Source organism: Passer domesticus, chromosome 1, assembly GCF_036417665.1.
Source record: "Passer domesticus isolate bPasDom1 chromosome 1, bPasDom1.hap1, whole genome shotgun sequence".
Classification (NCBI taxonomy): domain Eukaryota; kingdom Metazoa; phylum Chordata; class Aves; order Passeriformes; family Passeridae; genus Passer; species Passer domesticus.
The window spans coordinates 48,498,778-48,522,199 of record NC_087474.1 but is presented as its reverse complement, the minus strand read 5'-3'; the positions used below and the strand labels follow the sequence as shown (position 1 = coordinate 48,522,199).

The 23,422-nt window shown below is 36.6% G+C and overlaps 1 protein-coding gene across 50 annotated transcripts in view; it reads right to left on the bottom strand.

Annotated features, from left to right (window-relative positions):
- Positions 1–23,422, bottom strand: part of CLASP2 (cytoplasmic linker associated protein 2) — a 143,961-nt gene that overhangs the window by 45,938 nt on the left and 74,601 nt on the right. For 37 of the 50 annotated variants that reach the window (XM_064419082.1, XM_064419152.1, XM_064419091.1 and 34 more), the window contains 11 exons: positions 20,529–20,621; positions 19,692–19,837; positions 18,030–18,165; positions 14,845–14,915; positions 13,250–13,309; positions 12,050–12,127; positions 11,326–11,493; positions 8,624–8,679; positions 7,323–7,493; positions 4,038–4,061; positions 1,203–1,220 (listed from right to left, as the gene is read on the bottom strand). In XM_064419082.1, the coding sequence (XP_064275152.1) occupies positions 1,203–1,220; positions 4,038–4,061; positions 7,323–7,493; positions 8,624–8,679; positions 11,326–11,493; positions 12,050–12,127; positions 13,250–13,309; positions 14,845–14,915; positions 18,030–18,165; positions 19,692–19,837; positions 20,529–20,621 (1,021 nt within the window). The remainder of the gene's footprint in view (positions 1–1,202; positions 1,221–4,037; positions 4,062–7,322; positions 7,494–8,623; positions 8,680–11,325; positions 11,494–12,049; positions 12,128–13,249; positions 13,310–14,844; positions 14,916–18,029; positions 18,166–19,691; positions 19,838–20,528; positions 20,622–23,422) is intronic. The other 13 variants (XM_064419144.1, XM_064419322.1, XM_064419213.1 and 10 more) reach the window with 3 other exon arrangements.

The following is a 23,422-nucleotide window of genomic DNA, read 5'->3' as shown; positions in this document are numbered from 1 at the left end:
CCAAATGGCAAATTCTCTTGGGTTTGGTCAAACCTTTCCGCATTGCTAGCCATGTTCCTTGTCACATTCAGCATATAAAAAGAAGTTACAAAAGAAGGAAGATCCCAATTGTCTGAATTATAGCTATCTGAAAGATCATTCATAAAAGAAAATAGTGGTGTTGTATACTACATTTCCCAAGCCAACCTCTCAAACAACAGAAAAACGAAATCGAAACCAAAGTCACGCTACCCACAATTCTTCTAAGTTGCAAGAACAAGCCCCAAAAAGTCTGTACAGGGTGGATCTAGCTCAACACTTTCAAACACAGCATAATTAAAATATTTTCTAGACATGCTGAGTCAATATTTGATCTAGAAGAATTAGGTACACAGACTTTTTTAATTCTAGCCTCTTCAGGCTTTCCACAGCAGAATTTGGAGATCAACCAAGTTAATATTATTCATCCAAGTAGAGGGAATAGATGAGAGTCTATAGGAAGAGACTCAGGATAAAGGGGGTTATTCACTAAAACAATAGGCTTAGCAAGAACTTAGATTAACTAGTCCAAACTCTACTAGTTATCCCTGTGCAATGGCAGTTGAGAGCTGTGAGGCTGCAAGGCATGTAAATACATTCAGAATTTGACCCAAATCCTAGGAATACAGAGTGCCACTATTTCAATACTATGTTAAAGTATCACTTGGAACCCTCAGTTTTATCAATGTAAAATAAACCTGTTTGTGTCTGTGAGTTAAATGAACTGTTAACTCATTTGGAGTCTCTATATCCATTCACTAATGGCAGGCTTAAATGTTAATAACAGATATAGAAAATTGGTTTCCAAGTCTCACAGAGAGGAGTAATAGTAGCACCTGCTTCCCAGAGCATGAACACATTTGATGAAATATTCTGTGACAAGATTTGCTTTAAAAAAATGAACTCAAAATTATAAAGCCCCTGTATTTTCACAGTAGAAATGTTAAGCAATGGTACTTAAGACTGCAGATGAGTAATTGAGAATTAAAATAAAAGCAAAAGAATTTTAAAAATAGTACATAACAACCAAGTATTAGATGCATAAGCTGTTAGCCCATAAGCCCATATCTGTTATGAACCTCCACAAAGCCCAAGAAACACCAGTTCCACTTTTAAAGCTTCATTTGTATCAATGAAAATACAAAGCTGAAAATATTAGCTAGTCTAATGAAGTAGTTTCTTACCATCTTCAGAAGCTGTTCCTAAACAGAAAAAATAATAAAATACATGATATTCCAAACAATACTATGTCTTTCAAATTTCTTTTTGAGATTAATCTTGGGAATCTTGACTAATTTTTTCAAGTCAAGAGAGCTTTTTCAAGTCAAGCTAAAGTTACTTTTTTGTTGCAACTCCATAACTGAACTAAAGTAAAATAATCAAGAAAATATATCCATACTACAAGCAATTTACAAGAACAAAATGCACATCACTGCCTTTCAAACCACAAAAAGTTCAATAGAAGAAAATTACATGTATGAGATCAGTCAAAAAATTACATATATCAAAACAGACATTAAAAATACAGTAATGCAAGCTCTTCTGAAAATATGAAACATAATGTTATACATAACCTCAGAGGAAAACACAGAGACAGTGTTTCCCACACTGGACAGTGATAATTTGATAGGAACTGCCAGCAAGGAGGATTTCTCTGAACTAAGCCTGTGATTACTCTGAAGATACACATGCACAAGATCGAGTCTTGCTCACAGACATGGAAGGAATATGAGCTTGCTGAAATCAGATCATACTTGAACAAGTATGCTGAGCTTAACAAGGCTTGATTTTTGATAATGTGAGAGTCAGACAAGCCTTTCTCCCATCAGTACCTAGGAACTGATGGGACCCTGCCTCATCAGCAGTCCTTCCTCTAAGTTCCTCTAAAACAGACCTTATTACAGTAATGCATACTAGTAATGATAAAAATGTTAAATGCCCATAAAAAAGAAAAACCAAAGGGTACTTCCATTTTTATTTTCACCCTCTACCATTTTTGCCTTTCAAGAGAACTACAATGATGAAAACATCTGTTTGCGTCTTTGGCTAGCCTGAAATCAGTCAGATTTGCTGGGAAAGTTTTCTCATGTTACAATATCTTCACAGAACTATTTTAAAAAATTCCCTCTAAAAAACTAGTTCAGTGCATACTTCAATGCTTTTTCACAAAAATCAGTTACAGTAATATGTATGGAGGAGTGCCTCAAAGTACCCCAGATAAAATTTGTCAGTTTGCAAAAACTCAAAACCAAACAAAAAACCAAACCCCCCAAACCCTGAGCTACCTCTCCAAATCCAACAGTCATGCAGGGATGGATCTTGGAAGGCAGGTTCTATGCAACACCTAAGACAGGCTAACAGACTCTTAAAAGCTCCTAAAAGGGGTAGTTCCGTTTCTCATTCCTCTCAGCCTTGTGCTACCACCTGGTCTGGATGGCTCAAGGCTCACTGGCAGCTCCAAAAGCTAAATAACAGAGTATTAGTCACTTTTATGAAATCAGTTTTATGGAGTTTGTTCACCTACAAGTAATCAATAATGGAATACCACAAGGTGCTAACAAAAGAAGAGACAAAAATATGTGGACAAGGTTAGTGGGCAAAGGAAAAATTATTAGTTCCTCCTGGTGGTGGTTAGATCAGAACAGCTGTATCATACAACTACAGCTGGACAGCTGAGCTGTTTTCATTCCACCTTGCAGATTATATCTAGAGATAGCTCCTAGAACAAAACCCCAACCTGTTAACTCTGATCAATTGTATAGCACTTCCCTTGATGTTTTAAACAGAAATGTGCAACATATTGCTAGTTGTGGCTTCTGGACAGAAAAAAAGAAAAAGCCTACATGGCACTAAGAACCTTTATTTCTGGTGACAATGTCCAAAGCTCAATTTGCTATAAATAACAGCTCTAAACAAACAGTTATAAATAAAGCCTACTATATGTAGCCTAAGGTAATGTAATGTGGAAATAAGCAATATAAACTCTACTACCCTGTACAAATGCTCCTCATTTTACTAAACTAGTCTTGGCATTTTCAGTGCTCAAAACCAGCTCCAATTCTTTCAAGAAGCATCTGTGTTTTGAGATTATTCAGAATTCTGGTGTAGAGATCTACTTTCTTACTCTTTTCATTTCTATGAGATACATTTGCTTCCAATAAGCTACTAATTCTTCCAAACATGAACAGTTAATAAATACGTCACACAAAATATTAAGTAAGCAGCAAACTTATTAAGTGCTTGTTAAGTGCACCCAAGCAATAAATTAGAACTACAATCACCAAGCAGCAGGCTGGGACTGTCACTTTATTATATGAGAAGCATTATTTGCACACACCTGAAACAGACAATTGCTATGAGAAGCTTGATGCTCAACTGCTTTGCAGTCCCTCTATGTGTTTGTAACAGAGTGAATTAAGAAAATGCAAGTGCTAAAACTTAGGTGGAATACTTGATAAGTTATTTTAACAGGTAAGTCTTCTTCACAAATCATTCTTTAATAGAATTGCACTTTACTATAGAATTTACAGGCACTTAAAATTATGTGGCAAGCCTAGATTTCGAGAGGAGTTTTTGGTTTTTGCTTTTTTTCACATTTAAGTGGTCAAGCATGTTCTACTCTCCCACTGCTGTTCTGCTAAGTCAAAAAAAAAAAGACTTCACATGTAAAACTGTGGAATCAACTGGAACTTGATTAATTTCAAAAGCATGTATTAAACTAGTTAAAATCAGCATGTAACAATTACAGAACTGCTCTGTAATTAACAGAGCTTCTTTTAAAAAAGAGGGGTAATGTCAGATTTCTGATAACATTTCTGTTGCTGATACAGACCAAACATTCACGAAATTGACAGATACAGCAGTAACACATAAGACATCAAGATTACACAGGAGTCAATGGAAGCAGCATAGTAATTTGTTAATGAACAGACAAATACATTAAACATCAATACTTTTACATCAAAGACACTTTATTAGATATTTAATAGAATTAGAGGACAGACTAAATAATTTCTTACCATCCATCTTGTCAGAAGTATCCTCTTTGTTGAAAAAGCAGGCAAAGAAACATGGAAAACTTAGTGTGTTAGAATAAAGGTGTTCACAGCAGAGTCATAAAACATTAATTGAGGAAAATACATTAATATTAAATACAGCAGACATGTTTATCTAATTAATGCATGTATAAGCTACCTTAAGCAAAGTTGGTTTTGCTCATTGCAAGGTACAAAATTACAAAACAGAGTACAAGTACCCTGCAAAGTGATATTGATTCTCTATTTCCTAAATTTGAGAAAACTCTTACAAACATTTATAAATGGTTTCGTTCTTGGTGTAAACAGTTACTGAAGCGTCAGTACATATTTATATCATTACTGAACCACATATTTGTATTTCTTATGAAATTTGCTTCTGAGCATGAAGCTCCACCTGGGGTAAGGGACAGGAGGGGAAAAAAGTAGCACAATGAAGACAGAGGACAAATAAGAGACAGTTTCACTCTCTTTTAAAAGCATTAAATATTTACCAGTTCAGCTGGAAGGTAGGGCATAAATATTCTGACAGTAACAATCAAAATTAAAATATTTAGCACGAGACACATATAATTACAGCTCAAGCCTCCTCAACAACGGCATTAATACTTAAGGACATCAAAGATAGTCAACATTTAAAATAACTAGAGAGTATCCTTCTGCTTATAACATAGTCTTTTAATAAATTGTAAATAAGCAAGAGTTCTTGTATTAATAATGAAAAGGGAAGAGATGGGTGAACACAATTATGGATTACTATGCTTATAAACTTCTGGCCTTCTGAGGCTTTAAATCTGGTAGCTGTGTAAGCAAAAGGTGGATGTTTCTCTGCAAGCCAGGCTGAAAATAGGACACAATGTCATTTATTTTGGTATTGACTGCAACACCTAAAGGCAGCGGAAAGCATTACAGAAATAAAGTAACATTGCCTAGGCCTTTATGGACCATGGTCAACATTAGCTAGATAGTTCTGTCATTTGACTTTCCATATTTGGGCCACTATAAACAAATCCTTTAAAATGAACAGAAGAAAGAACTTTACAAATTAGCCCATTATCTGAAACATGGCACTTGCTTGGATTTGCACTCCATTCATTTAAAGGTTACCTTTTGAAAACGAAGAGTAAACAATATTTTGAAGCTAATCCAAAACAAACAACAGTCACACTGTCTACATGGTATGTATCCTTCAAATTACCTTACTAGAGTAAAAAAACTGTTAAGAGACTGAGCCAAGATCAGTGAAGCATTTGCTTTTACGTGACTGCAAACAAACCGTGGTCTCCTTGACTACCACTGCCCTTTCACTGTCTGCACTAGGATTTGACTTTCACTGTACTTTGCCAGTATTTTGCCATTTCAAATGACATCACACTGTTCTCCCAAGTGCCTGCAGCTGCTAGCAAGGTAAAGCTTTCCAGCAACTCAAATCCTTCAAACGAGTAGGATCTGGATTTATTGCTTATTTTTCTTCTCCGCCAATCCTCACTCATCCAATCAATGAAGTGAATAAGCTATTTCTGTTACTTTCCTGCTAAATCCACCATTGCTTACTTCACTCTGTGAAACCTCTGTGCCCTTCTCTAACCTTGCTTACAAAATTCTTGGCATGAATCAGATATTGTTTTAAAACTTGTAAAAGCAAACCAATACGCCAATCAAGAGATAATTTTCTGTGAAAAGTATGAAGACAATAAAGTCCCTTCATTTGAACAGCATAAAGAAGACCTTAACAGAGCAAAATATCTCTCTTAGTTTTCCATTTGACTTTTTGTTTCTCTCTGTCACCATGCTCTGCGCCACTTTTACTTCTCTGAATTCCAGCTTTGTATGAGGTTCAAAATATGTTTGTTGTACATCAAAACACACTAAGCATGATCTTGGAAAATTATCATCCCACATATTTCACGTTTTTAGGCACTGAGTTAGGAGGAACTCACAGTTCCAGACTTAAAGAACAGTTTGAGTTGGAAGGGACCTTAAAGGTGTTCCAACCCCCTTACTGTAGACAGGAACACCTTCCATGGAGTGGTTTGCTCCAAGCCTAGTGTTGAACCCTATCAGGGATGGGACATGCATAATTTCCCTGAGGAACCACTGGTGTATCCCCTCCACCAGGCAGCCTCATGCGGTGTCCACCTGCGACCCAGAAGGTTCTGCTGCCCGTTCTGTGGGCACCAGAGGGAGCCCACATCCAAAACTTCTATTCCAAGTACCAAGTATTCCTTTTAGTTCAGGATTGCTCACTCTTTAAATTAACACTAAAATCAATGTCGTTTACAGCACTTCAAGAGGGCCCTTATGACAAAAAGAATCGACTCATTTTACGTAGCTTTTAACTTCTGATTTTAAAAAGCACAACTAACACCTTCGCAAACCACAGCCTACATGTGTGTAGGCTAACACCTACACAAACACAATGCAAATAAGAACTGTACAGTTTCTTTGTCTCTTGTGACCATTTACAGACATACTAATATTAGAACATGTCTCTCCTTGGTGGTCTAGCTGGCACAGAAGCTGAGAATAAAAAAACTGTTTTGTGAACAATGGACCTCTTTTTCCCCCACTGTTATATCTACAACATGGATAAGCTAAAAATTTAGAACAAAAATATGTTCATAGTCCTTTACCGTTGCCACTTAGTGGATGATCTAGCACCTACACCACCACCACTACAATTATCAAATTCTTTTCTGTACTCTTATGACTTGTAACACTTTGTATGTCTAACAGCAAATATCAATGGAGACCTTCAGCTAGGTAAAGCATACACACAGGTCCATCAATGTCCTTAGGAAGAAATTATGAACTCAATGTAGTAAGTTATTGTGTAAAACACTTGTCTATTTCATGAGGAAGCCACTCTGACTGCCAGGGTATCTCTTTAGCACTCTTGTAGAATACCAGAAGAGCTAAGAAAAATGGACAATTAAGAGCTCTCACACTCATTTCCCTGCTATTTTTATGAACAAAAAAAGGCATGACCACTACATGCTGTTAAGTAAAGGTACCACTCCTTCCAACACTTAATTCTAGATTAAGACATTCAGCAAGCATAGTATGGACACACTCTTTGCACTGGCATTCTTCCAGCACAAGAAAAATAAATCATGTAGGAAAGTTTGTGACTTACTTCAGAACACCTGCTCTTTTGCAGTGCTACAAACAACGATGACTGGTTTTCAAATACAGGAGTACTGCACTGTAACTTTTTGATCAAGAAAATCACAAAGACCAATCAGAGCAGTGCAGAGGTGCTCCCCTTACCTAGGGAGGAGTAGGACCCTGGGGGCAGCCCGGCTGCCGAGAGGCGCCCAGCTCCAGCTGTCTGTCCAGCAGCATGGCGGGCCTTGGCGCCCGCGGCAGCGTTCACGTCAATGTCACTGCGAGACCTCTGCAGGGTGCCTGGGCTTGGGACACCCTTGCTGCTGCCTGCAACTACCACAAAAGGGAGGGGAGGGGGAAAGAGAATTGATATTTAATAAAATGAATTATATTTGAGAAGGCAACATCATCTACTACTGCACTGTACTTGTAAGAAAGCATGAAAAACGATGTAAAAAAGGTTAAACTAGTATTAAACCAAGAATTACTGAGATTATAAAGCAAACTAGACCTGGTCTTGCCATGAACTGCATATAGAAACAGTTTGTGTGATGGCAGTATTTCTCTTCATTCAGCATGAAATTTTAGCATTATTTAATGCAAACTGTCTGTTCCCACCCTAGCATAAATGACATAATTCTGAACCTTCATGTGATTTATTACATCATTGAATGATTCACAAATGTAAGAAAATTCACATCCTTCCTTGAGATACTGAAGGAAGAAAATATTCCCACACTTCAGCTAAATGAATGTGTACTCTGAAATGTTTTAGGGTCTAATCTTTAGTATTTTCGGATTCACTTCCTATAATTTACTGCATTTTTAACTATTTGCTTAATTTTAACCACTGTTTTAGGTCTTCTAAAGTTGACTCTCCTTATCAGTTTCAGTATCCATTTTTAATTACACTCCATTTGCAAAAAGCTGCTCAATGATTTACTCCCAAAGAGTTAGTTACTAAGACATTATGGGAAAAGACACTGAAGTTATTAAATTCCAAAAACCAAACACATAATTAAGCTCTTTGAATTACAAATATACCATTTGGCTGTTGTTCTTTATTTATTTAGAAAGAGCAACAGCTACGTGGGAACAGATGAAAGAGACAGTGAGTCTAATTTCTAATTGCCATAAGCCTAACCATGAACAGACCAAAGAATAATGTTTTGTTTCTTTGAGAATGACTGTTCCATAACAAAACTCCAGGAGAGAGGATCAATGAATTCACAATTCATAATGAATTATGTCTTATAATTGAAACAACTGAAACAACACGAAATGTGAAGTGAGTGTGAGGCAATCTGAGCTCCAGGTACAGTTTGTAGTGACACATACCATTATTTATCTAGGAAACGGGGTAAATGCTAATACTGTCAATTTTTAAGCTGCATTTAGAACTTTTAATTCAAGGAACATGAAGAACAATAACTAGGCATTGCACTATATTACCACCACCTTACCTCTGCCTGCAAGACTTGCTGGGCTGGCTGCAGACCATTTAGATGACAGAGGCCGACTGAAAAAAGTCAATAAATCCAGTAAGTCTCATGTATCAGATGCAAAAGTCAAAAATAAAAGATAGCAAAAAAAAATTTAAATTCTGTTATTTTCTCCCCTTCAACCTCCTCAGCATATTTTATAGATGAATATTTGAAATAGAAAATTATAAGATAACCAGAATTATCTTTTCCCTTATATTTTACAAAACTACATCCTTATCACAAAGCACTAATCCTTCAGCTACCGACAGGCACACTTTGCTAACAAAGTTCAGGCATCCCAGACTAGGTCACAGAAAGATTTAAGGTGGTCAGCACAAGGTTTTAACCATAGGGCTGATCTTATACATCAGCCATCAAACAAGAACAGTGGGAGCTACACAAAAAACTTTATTTGTGAAAGACATTATGTGAAGTGGTGTCTGCAGTAACAAGAAAAACAGGTGTCCAACTCATAAGCCTCCTCCAGTCCCAGATGTCTCAAGAATTAAGTTATAAATTTAAAAAGGAAATGCTGATGCTTCCAAGCAGCTAGACTCCATTTCCCCGGTTGGAATGTAGAGACTCTCATAACTTATAAATGGAGAAAAATCCCATATCTTTTTCTCTATGTTTTGTCTTAATTTCCTTCCTACCACAAAAACAAGTAGTTACTGAAGCGCAATCTTCCAGTCTGGTCAAGTTTAATTGTGAGCCCATCCTTTGGCCTGTTTGGAAGGGTAAAATGCAGCTGGAGAGACCAGGGAAATGAAAAGGACTGGTAGAAGTAAACACAATAGCATATTAATTGGTTAAATATCTGACGGGGAAAGATTGTATTTGATGAAATAGTCAAGTATTTCATCAACAGTCAAATTTCAAGCTGAGTCAGCGTCTCAGCTTTAGTAAAAATAATTCCTTTAATTTTGAACCTGAAAGTATAGAGAAAAGAGATGCCTCATACTGTGTATTTACTCCAGTTATTAGCTCAGGTACTCAGCAGTAATATAGAGGTCAGCACCATAACCTAAATCCTCACAGAAGAACATGTGTTTGCAGCTTATTCTGAATAAACCTGCTTTTCTGACATGACTAACTAGTGTTTTGAAGGCACTTTGCCTCAAGTAAGGTGAGGAGGCTGAGGCAGAGCTCCTGACCTTACAACTCAGACAGCTGCCACAGTCTATTGCAATAGACATTTTATGTACACAGTTTCATACAGGTAGACAGAAGTCACCACATTTCTCTCTCATTCCTCCATCTTCTCTAAAATAATTCTGGATTAATGATCTCTATGAGATGAAAGTTCAGAAGGTCAAAAATCACAGAGGATCTGACTTCTAGGAAATCATACCCATATATCCTAATTTAGCCTATACAGGGGGAATCCAGCAACCACTATACTAAAAGCCAGAAATAACATTTTGGGTAACAAACATCCATCTGAATACAAAGTTTGTAATAAATCAATTAAAATTTCATTAATTTCCAATATCATCACCTCTTCTGTTCATTTCTTATTTTAACCCTCACTTCCTGTACTGTAGCACTCACATAACATGGGAAGCAACATTTCAAGATTTAAGAGTATTTTAAGATTCTAATTTCCCTGAAATTTAGTTTTTAACAGTGTATTACCAGTAACTCATTAACAGCACTTTTATTTTCAGATGGAAACACAGATTAATTTAAACAAGAATATTTAATCTTTGAATAAACATTTGCAGAAAATGAAGTGCTGTCAATTGCTTGCATCACAGACAATTATTTTAAAACTATTTTTTATAATTACAAGTATCATAGGAAAGATAAGGTAAACCTCTGGTATTTAAGGCATTAGCCAAAAAAAAGAAAAAAAAAAGAAAAAAAAGAAAAAAAAGAAAAAAAAAAGAAAAAAAAGAAAAAAAAAGAAAGAAAAAAAAAAAGTGAATTCCACTACGTGAGAAGCAGTCTTTGCCTTCAAATAACAAGTGAGGAGAAAAGCTCTCTGGTTTTGATAATGAAGATCTGAAATACTAAAAGGCTGAAATACTTTGAGGAAGCTTCCTAGCATTTAAAGGCAAAAATCACCACATACTACTTCATATTTCTGCTAAAAAGCCAGTTTATTTATTTTATTATTGGTACCTAAGAAAACCTTAATTTATTCAGCTCAAGACTGTCTATGCATTTTAATACATCACTGACTGCAGCACAGACCCACCCTGTAGTAAGTGGCAGAGCTATGAAATACTGCTAATACATATTCAGTACTGTGAAGACAGGAGGAAAAAAAACCCAAACCAATCTCCAACGAATCTCACTCACTGTTGATGCTCCTTTTTCATGCTTGCCAGTGAAAAGAGATTAAAAAGAAATTACACCATTATAGCTTTCCTAGACCTATTCAGCACATCATGGACGTCAACAGGAACCTTGAAGATATTTTGGTGTTTAAAGCAGCAATTAAGAAATGAATGTATGAATACAGCATCCTATATCCAGTTAAAGACTGTCTGTACTTTGCACCTTGCTGGGGTAACACTGTCACATAGCAAAACACCAGAGATGAAATTTTTATTAAAAAAAAAATAGAAGTCACAAAATAAAACTGCAGCTTTGCTGTTCTCAACAGGAATCTGGATAATTTGCTTTTGAGAAACTGCATTTGTTTCTTGGCTCAGAAACAGTGAAGTGACCCTTACTTGAGGCTCTCCTGTGAGCTGGAGGATGACCTGTCTGACTGAGGGAGAGATGCTATACTGCCAGAATTCTTCAAATAGGTCTGAAGGCTTCTTTGATAGGGTGGCTCCAGAGAATTGTACAGAGTCTCAGCTTCACTAGGAAAGTGATTTCTAAGACCCAGATAAGCCCTACAAAAAAAGAATAACCACAGGTAAATGTTCAATATTTTCTTTAAAAAGTGGAGTCAGCAAATAAAGATTACATGGATAGGAGTGAAAGGAACTGAGAGTATGTAAAGCACACAGCAATGCTCATCAAGTCAGCTACAGCGACTGAACTAATCTTTTCAATATAGCTTATGTCTATCCTCTGAATGCCTCACATTCACTTACCAGTTGTATGGGGAAGCAAAAGGAATTGTTTTCTGGCCTTCTCACTAGTCAAAGTGCTGCAGTTTTTTAAAGAATTAATTAATGGGAGCAGAATGATTATGTAGCAATATCAACCTTTCTAACTCTTCTTTCAGTGGAATCATCAAATGCTGCACAACTGCATTGACTGACTTGGCTTTGAGAATGTCTTTTGCAAAAGAAACTGGGTAGCAATTCAGGACAGAAACATCAGTTTTCAAACAAACTTGTTTGTATCTTCTTCAGCCATGGATAGCAGCTCACCATGGATTAGAGCCTTCTATCTCTCATTCAGCACATGCAATTTTTCAGAGCAAAATTAATCAAAACTCACTTTCTTGCCTCCACTCTTGCTTCTGCATCAGCATCATGAATACCCTTCTTGATTGTTTCAACCAAGACAGCTGCATGCCTAGAAGAAAGACATTCTTCATGCTATTTTGCTACTCCAAATTCTAAGCAGTAACTTTACGCTTTCATTAACATTTCACCAAGTAAAAAATAGCTGCAATGCTAGTTCTTTCCAAAATATGCAGTAAACAAACACTTAAGCACACTGATGACATAACTGTACCTCTGTAAAGGTTTAGGTCAGCTTACTCCTTCAATCTAAAAGGATTTTAATCTACTTCTGACATACACCCACCTATCATACTTAAAAAGTTATTTTAAAATACCTTTTTTAAAGACACCTGCCTTCCTGAAATGGAAAAACTATTTCCACTGTTATATCAGTAGTAGGAAAAGGGGAAAAACTAAGACCGTAAGTTTTCTTTCAGCTCTGAAAGCTTTGGGAATATACATTTTAAACCTGAATGCAAGTTCAGTGAACAGCAAAGTACCCATCAGAACACAAATTTGTGAAGATAAACAAGTTTTAATTCAAGGTAACTTTTGGATAGGAGGTTTGCTATCTGGGGGGTGGGGGAGAGGTGGCAGGTTTTGTGGGTTTGTTTAGACACCTGGGCATAAATGTTTTCCCCATTACTCCCCTTCTCAGGAGAACCCAGGGGAAGCAGCAATGTGACTGGAAAGAGCTGGATGAATTCTTCGGAGCCTTTCTGGATGCCCTTTATTCTCTTGGCTCCTACCCTGTGTTTACAGCGACGAACCTGCAGAACTAATGCGCGTGCTGTTTTCCCATCTATCTGGAGAAGCCACAACATGCCCTTACTCATTAGCACAAAAAGTCCTCCAGCCTAAGCCCACTTGCCCACTTTCACAGCAAATACACAGATTTCCTCCTGCCAGGAGAAGACAGATGCTTACCTGTATATGCATTGCTCACACGCAGGATAGGAGAGGCAGAGGGTAAGGAGAGGAGGCCACAGGAAGCCAAGGCTGGAACATACAGCTCTCCTTCCCCCTGGCACCTGAATGAGCCGCATGACCTGCTGTGCTAGAAAGGCTGTCTATGCCAGAAAGGCTGGCCAACACTGAACAACATAATCCAATTAAAGGATTCAACAGCAATATTTCTGTCTTAAATTACATTAGCAGTTTATTTTAGGGAAAAAAGTACACTGGCCCATACCTTTCCAGTGAATGTGTTTGCCACTCTTGTAATAACAGGTCTAAAAATTCAAAGGAGCGCCTAAAAACACAGAACCAAAGTCATAATTAAATACTCATTTCTCTAATGTGCTTGTGGAATAAACACTAACTTTACTCTCTTCCCGTGAGGGAAATAAATGAAATAAAAGTATATTTATCTGTTAAATAAGGGCATTGGTCACCTTATTGGAAAGTTAAAATGTTCTGTATATTAAGCAAACATGCAGGCTAACTAATCTTAAACTTCAAAATAATAGACATGGTTCAATTAACAATGTGCTGTTCAAATCATGTTATTACACATACCCCATGTTAACTGTATTAGTCCCAAAACAACAGACATAAATTAAAGAAGTTGAAAAAATTGTACAGAGTATAAAATCCTAATATTAAAAAAAAAAAATTAAAGACACAATACAGGATTTCTGCAGCAGTATACTTCTGTCCTAAACACTATTCCCATCCTTCCATCTGTCACTACTGTGAGTATGTAGCATAAAGGAAAACATGAGACCATTAGCAGAGGGCTCTGCATACAGAAAGCACTGCAAAAATTTTTCTGGCACTGTACTAATGAAGATGTCTATCTTGTATTCATTATTCATTTGGGAATCTTGACAATTTAGCAAACTGTCATTAGCTAAAGGCATACTTTTAAAACCTATGTCTGAAGCTAGATCCCGATGAAAAATCAAACTGACACAGATTAGGTAGGTACAGATAATTTTCAAACATGTAGTGAGCCTGACAGCCTGAAACTATCTCTTTTTCTGGTGATTCGGCATTTTTGGACCTGTTCTGGAGGGACAAAGTTGGTTTTTATTCTGCCCAAATCATTTGGACATTGGCAAGGCATGGCAAGAAACCCTGCAATGCTTTTCACTATTACAACCGATCTAGTGTTTTGTTGTTTTTCCAAAAGAATGAAAGCAGTATGGAGACAACGCCTTCACTGATACTCACTGGATTGTGAACTGCAGTACCAAAGCCACCTACAATATTCCTCAGTAAAGGCACAGCATGTGCAGGGACTGAAGCCCTGTCAATTGTTTAGCAGTCAAACCAGAAGTTGTGGCAGGTGAGTACAATCTGGGTTGAGGTAACACTTGCTTTGGATGCAAAAGCAGCTTAGAGTCAAAGATGCTCAAGTTGTTTCCTGCACACATACAGTGACATCCTTTCCAGGACTAGTGTCGGTCCAGAAACAGCATTAACTGCTTTTGTGTGATTCGGTGCAGAAAATGACACTGTCAAAAAACAATTCATCTTCTCAAAAGCCAATCCACATGTTCAAGCAACATGCTCTCAGAGAAAGCAACATGCTCTCAGAGAAAGCAACATGCTGGAGATGTAGCTGAGCTGTTGAACATCACAACACATGGATGCTTTGTGTCCTAAGGTAGCTGCCTCTGTCTCAAGGCTGAAATTAATTTCTGCAGTTTGCAGTTTACTGGCTAACAGTTTTGTGTGTTCAGCAGTATGGCCACAAATCTTCTAATGTGTAAATTTTCAACATATGATAATCATAATTTAAAAAGCAATAGCTTTGATAATTTTCATTTATAATGTACTCACCTTCTAACTGCAACTGATTTTGAGGTACAGTTGCTTGTTATTAAAGGTATGAGTCGTGGCACATGAGTATGCTGCCAAAAAAAGGACAAAGCAGTTAATGAGAAAAGTATTCCTGAATCCTGAATTTGTACTGTACTTATTAATACAAACAGAATTAACACCATAATAAAAACTGCAATAATTTACACTTCTTACCAAAACTAAGTCATAAAATACTATTAAATGAAAGACTGCTGTTAGCATGTCAGTTGATTAAAGTTAGTTTCTTCCAAAAGGTCACGTAAAAACCACTTCCAATGCCATCAACAATAACATCATGATATGCAATATTTTGCTGTCAAAAGTAATATAAGAAGTTCAAATGTAGCTGCCTCCTCAAATGAGTTGAAAGCTGATGCTATTTTAGTTTTCCCACAGGAAAAAAAAAAGTAATAGACATAGTTGTCTTAAAAGTCAGGGTTATAGAACAAAAAGTGCATCAATGAATAAAAAAATACAGACATTCTTACAAGGATCAGTATGATTAGTACCACAAGGATCAAATGTCCTTTAATGCAAAATATGTCAACACAGTAATAAAAGCATTGACATATAAACAAGCTTATATATACAATCTATATGGAAACACCTGATAGGAGAAGAAAACTATTAAACTATGCCTAAGATAAACTACATTCAATCCAAATGCATTACAGAATTCAGAATTAAAGCTGCTTTACTTCAGCTTTTCTTAACTAACTGTAGACACAAAGCATAACCACTTTAATTTCAAGTAAGAGTAATGTGATTCAACAAATCTATTTTCAGATAATTTCTTGAGTCCTTTCTTAATTAGATACCTACAGTAAACAGTCCCCAATACAGTGTGAAAGAGTAGGTTAATTTAAAAAAATCCAAGATCTTCAGAAGTTCAGCACTGAAAAATTCTTACTCTCTCATGTATCACAGCTGCAGGATATAAACACACATATCACAAAAAAAGCAGAGATAATCATCAGCTCACAGAGTACTGCCAATTTTAGGATTAGGAAGGAATTAATCAAAAATTCTGGAAGAGCCTAACGGTTACATTTGTTTGTCCTGATATACTTTTAAACACAGTTTTAAGGGGTTTGTTTGTGCTTTATATAGATTGCAAATTGAAAAGAGGTATATGACTTCCAGAAAGGGACAATGAGAAAATCAGGGGTAAAAATGAAGTTTTTTACAGATGGAGAAACCTGTACATTCAAGCTGTTTGGAGCTATCGATGTTGTAATTTCTAGAAAGCATTTTGCAAAGGAATCAAAGCTTCAGGCTTGCTTTCAGTCTGTTTTTAACATGTCATACTTCATCTGCTGCTCCTTTGAGGATGTAATGATACGTGCTTCCTTGCAAACCACCTTGAAGATCTGTTGACAAATCTGAATCCCTCCTCTTGAGAAAGATTTCTGCCACCATGCCATCCCACCATGATTCCCTTCTTGCCCCCCCACCTTTTCCTTAACTGGCTTCCTGATGTACTAAGAGTCGGTAAAGAGAAATCAGACTGCAGTGTAAGAACTTCCTGGAGAAGAAATATGAAATCCAATGAAGACACAAAGATGAAATGAAGTTCTTCAAGATCACTGGTATAATACAGCCTCCCTGTTTTTATGCAGACTCACTCTACAGCAATTACACAGTAAAGCAACAGAATCTCAACTGGCTGTCATGTGTGCTGCTGGGAGTTTTTGAGTAAACACCGACTCCAAAAACTGCAGTAGCTTGGGTTCTAAATATTCAATTGATCAAAGACCCCTGACCAATAGTTATTTAGTCCAAAGGACAGAAGCCCAAACAAGCATGGGACTGCACTTCTTTTTGATATTCAATTCTGAAACGTCAATTTTCTGCTAAAAATATGCCATTTATTAGTTTATTATATGCCATTTATTAGTTGGGTATTTGAACACTATGGACAGGATTTTCTTGTTTTTATGCTTCAAATCCAATATGTTAAAAGGCACAGCTAAGAAGAACAGAAATTTAAACAAAATCAGGGCAACTATAGCTGATATATAAGTTTGTCTTCAAATGAACTGAACCAATAAAGCCAATGTAATGTACTTGGTGAATGTTTATAATTTCTTACATGCCTGAGCTTGTCTTACACTACTGTGGCAAACGGTATTGTTCTCTTACAACTTTAATTAACCGTGTGTAAGGTGTATTCCTTCCCTCTCAAGTCTGTGCCATTTCACAGTAGAGTGTAAAAGTCTGGGGAAAAAATACCAAGCGATTTTGTCTTAGCCCAAGTGCTGATATGAAGGTCATCCATGCAAAGGTCTCAGAGCACATTCTCAGGGGCACAGAGAGACAAAGCAAGTACATTCCAAACCATACTGAAGATGGCAAAAAAATGTGTAAGTGATGAAACCTCTTAGGTTTTCCAACAACTTACACAATTAAAACCACTGATGAGATCATAGTAAATTGCAGTAACTGCTTGGCATTAAGAACACCACAACTTCTAATGTAGAGACTACAGGCAATCTCCCACTTTATGTGAAACACAAAAATATCAGTACAAGTCCCAAAGCTCTAACTATCTTGTCTGAGACACCAATCAGTAGATGCTCAAAGAACATTCAGCAGAAAACAGCTAGGATAGAGCACTCCTCTATTCCCTATGTTACAGATTTGGGGACTCAGCTTAGAAAGTTCTGGAATTTAAAAATTCTCGTCTCTATTGGATTTTTCTTTCATGAACTTGTTCTTTCTGAACTGATCCAGGCATGTGTAGCCTCTTCCATAGTTCCAAATTTTTTGGGGGGGGGGAGTGTATATGTAGAAAGAAATACCTTTGTTTTGTTGTTTGCGCTATTTAAATTCTCACCAGTTTCTTAGCTACTAGCTTAACTTTGTATTTTCCAAGAAGGCAGTTAAAAGCAGTTACCCTTTGAAACACACTTGGTCTTTTTTTTCAATTAACACATTAAAAAAAAAATCCCAAAAACACAAAACAGACTATCTTTTCACAACTATTCTTCCATCTTTACTGTGACAATGCTACCAATTGATTTCAATGATATGTAGTATTTGTTCACCCATTAATCCTCCATTAAAGAACGATTTAAAAACCTATATTTCAGTGTAGCTGTTATCTCTGCCAAGAGCCACCACCTGAAAATTCCTAGCAGGTGAAGTGAGATTGGAACACCTACCCGAATGATGAACCTGATGGCTGCACACCCAGAGGTTGCCATCACTTTGGCGCTGTTGGGGACCAGGTTAAAAAGAGTAGGCACAATTGCTTCAGCTCCATGGTCAAACTTGTTTCCCAGAACAGTTGAAAGGTGGCTGTTTAGAAGAAACCTGAATTAATTTCTTAGTCTGAAAATAACAAAGTTCATGTAGATTTTAAAGATTCATCTTTCCAAATAACAGAATTTCTCAATTTCACGATTTCCAGGCACACTAAGAAACCAAACGTGAATAACTTTGTTTCATAATGAAAAACAAGTACTACAAACTGGAAAGCCTAAATTTTCATGTCCACATAAAGTATCATTGCATTTCTGCTTTTTAACAGACTTTGAGATGTATAAATCTAAAATTTTAAACAAATTATTGAGATTTTTTTCCCTTTTGAATGCAGGCAAAACTATTGAACTCACCACCATCAGCCAACCATAAAATTTGACTCCTTGTCTGTTAAAGGTTACGTTTTCAGTTTTAACAAATACAAAAACACATGCCACAGACAGTAATTTAACTGTCCATTGGTGACAACAAATGCTTCTTTTGTGCAGGAAGACTATATAAAAAGGATTTGTAGCCAGCAGCAAATTACACATTAATTAGACGTGTATTTAATTTAATTTAATATATTAAAATTTTAGGGATCAGGGAAAATTCCAGGTTGTTAGGCCTGCATGAGAACATTTGCAGAGTACTTTTAGACTGCTCCTGACTTCATGTTAGGAAAGCTTATTATAATTTTCTCAAAGTCCAAATTTCCTTGAAAGGGCAGTTGCATGCTTCAACATTTCCTCTTGGTGTGTTCAAACAGCAGACCAGAATAGCAAAGGTGAACTGTATGGTGGTCCTGTTTCAGATGGCCACTGAAAATCAGTGGTTACACTGATGTCTTTCCAGAGGATAAAAAAAGTCACAGAAAACACAGAAATGGGAAAGACTACTCTGGTTTTCCTCTCTGCCCTTGAATTTAAAGGAGTCCACAAGATGCTAATGGTGAAGATTTTATTTCAGTTTAGCCACAACTTCTAAAATTATCACCATCATCTGTCTCTTGCCCAGAGACAACCCTGGAAGTGTTCAGTGCTAGGCTGGATGGGGCTTTGAACAACCTGGTCCTGTGCAAGGTGTTCCTGCACTGCCAATGGGGCTGGAACTAGATGATCTTTAAGGTCCCTTCAAACCCAAACCCATTCCATGATTCCATGAGAGGTATTACCTCAGCAAAATGCTCTGTGTTCAAATTACTACAGAGCTATTCACACTGTCTCAAGCAGTGCCAGTGAAGTGCTGTACCAATCACCCGAACATAAGTGATCCTAAGATAAGTCCCCAATATCATTCACAGCAGTTTGTATTAACCTGCACTAATGATGACTTTGCAAGGATGGTAACTGGTTATTCACATACAATTCATTATAGGATTATCAACTACGTGTATCCCCTCAGAGAACAAATTCCTTTAAGCATTTCTTTTCCTCTGTGGCTTCAGATCCTGACCTGAGTATCAGTCACAGAGTACAGCAGTCCAACAAGAGAATCTCTCCTGGAACACTGACAAAGCACCTCTAAGCCAACCCCACAGTAACATCTAGCAAGGTGCACAAAGGCACTCGAACTGTACTTACGCTACAGTAATGCAGGCTTCTCTAACCACCTGGGATCTGAGGTCCTTGGCTGACAGCTTGAAAGCACCATCCAACAGTCGTAAGTGCTGGAAAAACCCATCGTACTGTGCAGCTCCAGCAACGAGCAAGGACCGAACCTTCTTCAGCTAAAAAAATCAACGCGCTTGGGTTAGGACACTGCCAATGTGCATTTCAAAACAAAAGAAAAAGGACCAGCTTCACTATGCAATACATGTTGGTATGTCTTTAAATCAAAATTTTCAAAATCTATGGCAGTAATTAAAAAGAACTGTAAAAAATTTATATTAAGCTCTAGACGTAAAAAAATCTCAGAATCCAGACTACAATTACACAAACACATAATTCCATTCACATCTCTGTTTATAAACATTAAAATGTCATAAACTTGATTAAAAAATATAAATGGTACATACAAACAAAAATTTTAACTCTGTAAGTGGAACTTTTCATAGCTATTAATAGCTGTTTCATGGCTACTAACAGATATTTAATAGCTATTAATATCTCATAACAAGAGATATTAATGCTAGCAGTTAACCTGTAGAATATGCAACTTTGCATAAATGCCAAACAAACATCTGTGATGGCTTTTAGAAAGGCTTCCACTTAAATGTCAGCAAAAATGCATTTTAGACTTAAAAAAATACTCAAACTTACTTTGTATACAGAAATTCAGGGTGCAAAAATTAAAATGAAAATTTCTTCCATTACACGGAGTGCAACGAGTTTGGAAAAAAAAAACCATCTAAAAATACCTGGCTGTCTGTGCTTTATGAAATACACCCACCCAAGCCTGAAATCAGATAAAAAGTTTACCGCATTAGTTCGCTGATCCCAATCATGTTTGTCATCTGACAGAATTTCCCTGATTTTGTTCAACGTTTCTTCAAGTTCTCGACTAGAATAGATCTGAAGTATTAAAAATGAAAAAAAAAAAAAAAAAAATCAGGGAGTTCATATTGTTAATATCCCAGGTAATGTGATGAAGAAAAATAGCTTGAGAAGAGTGAAAATATGATTCTAATCCCACAAATCTGACCCCCAAAGTTTCAGAGATCTGTGTAAGAGTTATAAATGGGCATTTTAAGATAAATCTGTAAGGATATCATTGAGTAATGAATATTCATGAAAAAAAGGCTGAAGAAGCAGCCTTTCCCTTTCAGCATTTTCCTTTCCTTTACCTCATCACAAAGACTTTACCCTTCACCTTTGTGATGAGCTAATCACATCCACAATTTCATTAACTCCACTTAAAAAAATAAATAATTCAAGAGGAGCAGAGCTTTTAGACAATCTGCTGCAATACTACTGAAACTCAGTTTCAGTTTCATACTCTTATAATGAAACTCAACCAACATTTTAACTCATTGCAACTCTTTTGGAGCTGGGAGTCTCAGGGGAACTAAGTGGGTTGTGAGAACATTAAAATTAAAATTTGTCTGAAAAACTAAATTAAAAGGCTTCCATAGCTTCTCTATGTATTGCTACTTTAACACAAACATTTATTAACTTATACAGTCAGTAAATAAATATAAGGAGCTACCTCTAGTCAGAATTAATACTATACAGTAAGACCATCAATACTGAAGCCCAAGCAATCTAATCATGCAACAGTCACTATTTGTTTAAAAATTAATTAATGTCTTTATTAACTGTAAATGTAAAAGAACAGACTTTTAAAGAAGAAAGGAATAAAAAACCTACTTGGAAAAAAATGTTATTTTAAAATTAACTGATTTCCCTTTTATTTTCCTGGGCATAACTCAAAGGATGCTTTTTTGTGCTTCCACTGCATACACAAAATTTAAAGTTCTTTTTCCCTTCTGACTGAGAACAAGTTTAAGAGAATATGAAGTAAATTGCTAAACAGAAACTTAATCTGGCCAGGATTTTTTTTTTTTTAAAGTATCTTCAGCTAAACATTTCCAGTTTTTTGGATCAGAAGTTTTTTTACGTAACCACGTTAGGTAAAACTCACTGGCCCAGACACAAGCTCCTCACACCACCTGAGACACCTTCAAGACACAGGGCTGGCAGATGTGGGTCAGGACTCCAAAGAAACTCACACCTTTCTACAGTGAAAGCTGGAGACCGACATGATAACTTACAGAGCACCTAAACAGCAGGGCCTGATGCTCCCTTGTTATTTAAGACATGATTTTTGTATGTGCAAGAGCACACAGAGGAAACAAGGGCCAGTGGTTAGGACATCTTGTTTTGCAGGAATTGGTTAAGAGCTGTGTCTCTTGGACACACTCTTCTAGCATGTGCCTATGCATCTTTGATCTTACTGCTAAAATGATGCAAAGTCTTTCTTCTGTTCTGCAGTTATGCTGAATGATTATTTTCTTTAAAATACCTTAATTTCCCAAGCATTTTCAAATTACTGGAAGGGTTATTCCAAATACAGTCTAGTTTTCCAGTTTCCTGAGAACATCAAGTTAATTTAACTTACAAAAGATATGGAATCTTAACTCTATTGACATCTACTCTTTTTCCAACACTTTAACAGAATATGGTTATGGAGGTATGCATATTTCATGCTGGAATATGGAGGAGGTGAAAGACATCACAGCTCTAAAACACCTTCATACTGGATTTCCAGAATAAACAGGGTAGGAACCTTTTCAGAAACAGATTACGTAGTACACCCAGACCAGCTTCACTCTAAGGTGGAAAACAATTTCTGAATATACTTTACCAATGAAAGTGAGATTTTTATTACCATGGAGCTGTGTGAGCTCTTCCAGGATACACTGTGGAAGCAGCTTTGCACTTCATGGAGACATGACTGCATCCATAAAAACCAGAAAGCTATTCCTCATGATTACTGTTTCCTTCACTGAAAATCACTAAACATCTGATGTATAACTTACTTAAAATTAACAAAATTGGGTCCATGTGTAAGAACTTTCTACTCCACCGCCCACAAAACTGAACATGAGGTCTGTATCACTATTTAAGTTATTTGTGCATACTGGTAGCCTATTAATAGCTGTTGAACAACCCTAGTTTATTCTAACACTAATTCTGTAAGTACAGTACTCTGAAAAAAGAAGTATTACATGTATCTAAGTAAGCATTTTTATCAAAATTGATTTCCATTCTGAAAGAAAATTTTTATTTTTCTTTGAAAGTGTAAAGGACTAGTTAACTCAAGATGCAGTTTCATATTACAGTGACACTTCATGCCATCAGAATTCATTACATGATTCAACCTCCTCAGAATCTCCCTTTACCATAACTCTCTTTGACCTGTCTCCTGCTCAGCTCAGACCTTTAATACACAGAAAGCTCATCCTACAAGAGGAGAGGCAAGAGTTCTCTGCCAACTTAGCATTTCTCTGTTAATTTATCATAAAGCGAGGTGCAACAAGAAGGGAACCAGGATAATGTCTCTTGGTGGCATCTAACTGAGGACTGTTCAATGCACACTCAAATCTCAGTCTGAAGTCCTAGTCAATGGACAAAAACTTTATGCAAGCTGTTTCATTAAGTCCATCCTGAAAATATGCCTTTTTTGTTGTCAGCCATTGTGTCATAAGAGACCATGTTGTACAGTATAGTTACTGCTCCAGGACTGAAACTTGCTGGGCACGAGGCAAACAAAAGTAACCTGTACAACGGGTTAATGTCTACCCTATTAGCATTTCCAGGCAAAGAACTGAATTTTTTTCTTTAATTACCCAGCACAAACAGAACAGGAATCA